The sequence below is a fragment of the Phytophthora infestans genome, genomic scaffold (assembly GCF_000142945.1).
Source record: "Phytophthora infestans T30-4 supercont1.1 genomic scaffold, whole genome shotgun sequence".
Classification (NCBI taxonomy): Eukaryota; Oomycota; class Peronosporomycetes; order Peronosporales; family Peronosporaceae; genus Phytophthora; species Phytophthora infestans.
Window position 1 is genome coordinate 4995090 of NW_003303758.1, and position 3886 is coordinate 4998975.

Sequence of the window (3886 nt, forward strand, 5' to 3'; positions counted from 1 at the left end):
ACCGACGCTTGAGCCTCAGCTTTGGTCCTTGCGCTCACAGAGACCGGCATTTTGCTTACGTCTCAGCCGGCAAAATCTCGAATGGCTGAGAGTGCCCGAAGACTTCTGGCCACTCATCAAATGATGACAGTTGGAAAGGTCCACTTGAACCCTTTTCCGTGTACTGTCTTTGTGTGTGCAGCAAAAACCTCTCCAGCCTTATATCCGATCGGCCCCAAATTTGATTTGATTTCAGTATCAGGTCGCCGTTTCCGAGCCAACTCCAATATGAAGAAAACACTATGTCGTAAGTTACGACGTACAATTTGGACTATGTCATAACTTATGACGTTGGTAACAGGGGGGATAATGGAGTCGCACGATGCAATGTCAAAGTCGCTGGCACAGGCTCTACCTCCACAACCTGCACTAACTTATCAGAACATTGAGCGTCTGTCCATGACGCTTTGGTAGATCATGGCAATATCTGTCTAAGAATCAAAGCGAGTAAACGAGTCCGTGAATAAGCACCTTGAAGCAAAACTCGCTGAACAAGAAGCTAATAAAGCATTACGTAGCACGGCTCCTGCGAATGTGGAGACTAGCTTGAAAGCTAAAATGCAGTTGGCCATTCAGGCGGCTCAAGCCGAGCTTACGCAGATAAATGACGAGCAGCTTAAGTCAGCGCACCAGCATATCTGCCACGAAATTCATGAGTCAGAGCTCCGACTGGAGAAGGAATGGCAGGGTGTGCTGCGCACGAATGCAGTAGCAGTCACGAAACGGCTCGATATCGCACTACATCGTTAGGATGAAGCCATTGAAGCAGTTAGACGTAAAGGCGAGCTCCTGGACATTAAATGAATGAAATGGAAGCTCGTGCGACAGCGCTAGAGAGTAAGCTAAGGACAGATGGTTATAACGAGCGCAATGGCTCCAAGCAGAGCGAAGCTGAATCTATGAAGAATCGACATTTGGCAGAGGAGCATTTGTAAATACCGCAGCATGTTAGCTGAGATGGTATTATAATTCCTATGAGTGGATAGAAGAGTTGCTGCGAGAGCCAGCTAAAGGGATTATCGCTAAGATTCGCACAATTATCAACAACAGTGCGGCTTGCCAGAAAGTCGTTGCTCTGGCAGAAGATCGGCTACGTGAAAGATAGCGCATACGGGCTGCCCGACCGAAGTCACGTGCATCGAGACGCTCTGGTGCAGAGTCACCATAGATAGTACTTGGCCCTATTATCGCTCAGGCGCAACGTGATGTCAAGTATAGAGCTGAAGAGGTTGCTCGTTGTCACAGCACTCGGGCTCATCGATTAGGTGGTTAGAAGTAATTTATGAAAAACCGAGGCATGTCACTACACCTTTTCAACTTCAAAATGGCGACAGGTAAAATCAAAGTGACAAAACGTAAGTTCAAAGTGACATGACACTGACACTTAATATTTATGGGAGTATTTACGTTTGGAGTTCATTATATGAAAGAGGCAAAAAGTGGCGGCAACTACTCCCGCCAATTTTGGTGGACGCTGGCTGGCTGTACGGCGTCGATGGAATCAGTGGACACTGTTGCTGCAGTTTGTGGCCGCACTGCCTTTCATTCATTTAGCAATTCTCACTGTGCTTCCTACCCACACAGCAATGCTGTACGACGACGCTACCGTTCGACGGGTTCTCCGTGCAGCTCACGAAGGCCAAGATTGGCGCGATGTCGCGCCATCGTCAAGCTATTCTACGCGTCCCACCGCACCTCACCATCAAGGCGCACCGTGAAAGCTACCTAAAGCTGGCTGCAGACCTCCTCGTACTCGAAGCTATCACCCCAGAACTTTGCTACAAGTGCTCGTTGCACACCATGAAGTTCCATGCGCGTGCGATCCAGATGAAAGATATGCCTGTAGGAGAATAAAGACAATATCAAGAATAAAGACAATATCAAGTTTGGCTTTGCTGGCTCCTATGTTCGATGTCACTTTGAACTTACGTTTTGTCACTTTGATTTTACCTGTCGCCATTTTGAAGTTGAAAAGGTGTAGCTTTTTATTGTGTTTATTTGTGCAGTTAGCGCGGAGATGAGTACGAGCCGCACGCCGAGTTCGCAAGACTAGAAGCTGCTGAGGGGATAATCGTCACAGGCTGTGACGATTATCTCCTTTTTCGAGTATTAGCCTAGATGGGCTGTGACTCACAGCCCATCTAGGCTAATACTCGAAAAAAGGTCAATAATCAAATCTTCTCCAAATTCATCGGGTACCATTTCAGTTGGAAATGTCATACTTGCCGGTACGTGCTCCTCAATTTTGCTCGAAGGAATTGCTTGGCACTGAGCAAGGTCAACAATCTTACTGTTCATGTTAAAGACGATTGCCATGTCAATGTTTTGCGGGGACAGTCTCGTGCGCTTCGAGGTTACCATTGTCCCCGCCACAGTGAAAGCTCGCTCTATGTGAGCTGAAGAGGCTGGGACGGCACAGAGAAGCTTGGCTGCTCTCGGTAGTATAAGATACTCTCCTGACTGCTCCATCTGTTTCCAAGCGTGCAAAATCGACACTTGTTTTCCCTCAATAACGCGTAGCTGAGCTACTAGCTCGGCAGGATCGTCCATCCAGCGAGAAAGCTCGCCATCAATTCGATTTGCAACGTAGTTTGTAACAGGTCTTTCACGCACTGGGGGACCAAAATTTTCAGCTAGTTCATCTGAAAAGCTGAAAACTAATGGGCTTCATAGACGACTGAATCCGTCGCTTTCATCAACACATTACGGAACTTTTTAATCTTGTCCGACACAATCGCCACTTAGCGATGATACATTCGCATAGATCCACTGTTTTTCACTTGCAGTTGCATTAGTTTAGTGTTCTGAAATACACACAATCTAACAACCAGGTGCAAGGATCGCTCAGGTCGCTTGTATAAATGATGCACACTCTGTTGCATTTCAAACACGTACGCTGCTACACGAATAGTTTCAGGCTTAAAATATCGTAAACAGAACCGTTGATCCAGTGCTGCTTGCGCGTTAAAGCAGCTAGGGGGTTAATTCACCTACGGTAATTCACTTCGGCTGCGCCTTTGTCGGCATGTAGTGCTACAGTGCTTTGTCAACAGCTAACGAGTTTAACCGAGCGAAATACAGCTTGAGAAATACATCTACTTAATATGCCTTCTCCGCTTGGCAAACACGTTTGATTTCAGCGAATGGTGTCAAAAGTGATAGAATTCGTATCAAATTCAGCTGGTCGTTCTCAAGAAGGAATGTAGATGGGGGAACTACCGCCCTCTCGGCTTGGCGCCGCCGCTCCTGATACCAGGTCGCAGTAGATTCCCATTTGCCGAGCACTCGTCGAATGGAACTCGTGAGACTAAGAAAAAGAACCGGGGCATAGTCAAAACTTTGTGTCGTGCCAGTGCTAGTGAGACTCTTACAAAGAGCTTCAAAGAGATCTCTACACTGGACAGTTCGAGCTGGTTTATAGCTTTCTGAACCCGATAAATCAACCGAGTCTAATCAGGGTTACCGGCGGTTAGCTATTTTTGGGGTCGTATACGGGTAGGGCCTGATAATTGGGTCTGGCGGGTTTCCTGACCAAAATGCCAGGCCCTACCAAACACAAGACCAATTGCTAAGCTATATATTGAAGTGAAAGATACGAAGCTAAGTAGTTGGGTAAAAAAGCTTAAACCACGATGGTCTGCGCGGCACGAAGTTGGTGTCGCCATCATCGGCATCACTGTCATTGCTGATCACATCTGCGCCCCAATTGGTAGCAGCAGCGTCCTCTTCGCTGCTAGTACCAGATACGCCATCGTTGTCATCATCACTGTCGACATCTACAGCCTCGTCATCTTCTTCACTGCTCGATTCTTCTTCTTCTGTAGGAAGATCCACAGGGCGAGGAAGC

General features: G+C 47.3%; 1 protein-coding gene across 1 annotated transcript; it reads left to right on the plus strand.

Annotated features, from left to right (window-relative positions):
* Positions 1–348: 348 nt before the first annotated feature.
* On the plus strand, positions 349–2434 carry PITG_00816 (uncharacterized protein; the record flags this gene model as incomplete). The annotated part of the gene is made up of 5 exons (XM_002909328.1): positions 349–449; positions 558–727; positions 1090–1190; positions 1624–1881; positions 2345–2434. The coding sequence occupies 5 exons, from the start codon at positions 349–351 to the stop codon at positions 2432–2434; spliced, it is 720 nt and encodes a 239-aa protein (XP_002909374.1).
* Between the last annotated feature and the right edge of the window lie 1452 nt (positions 2435–3886).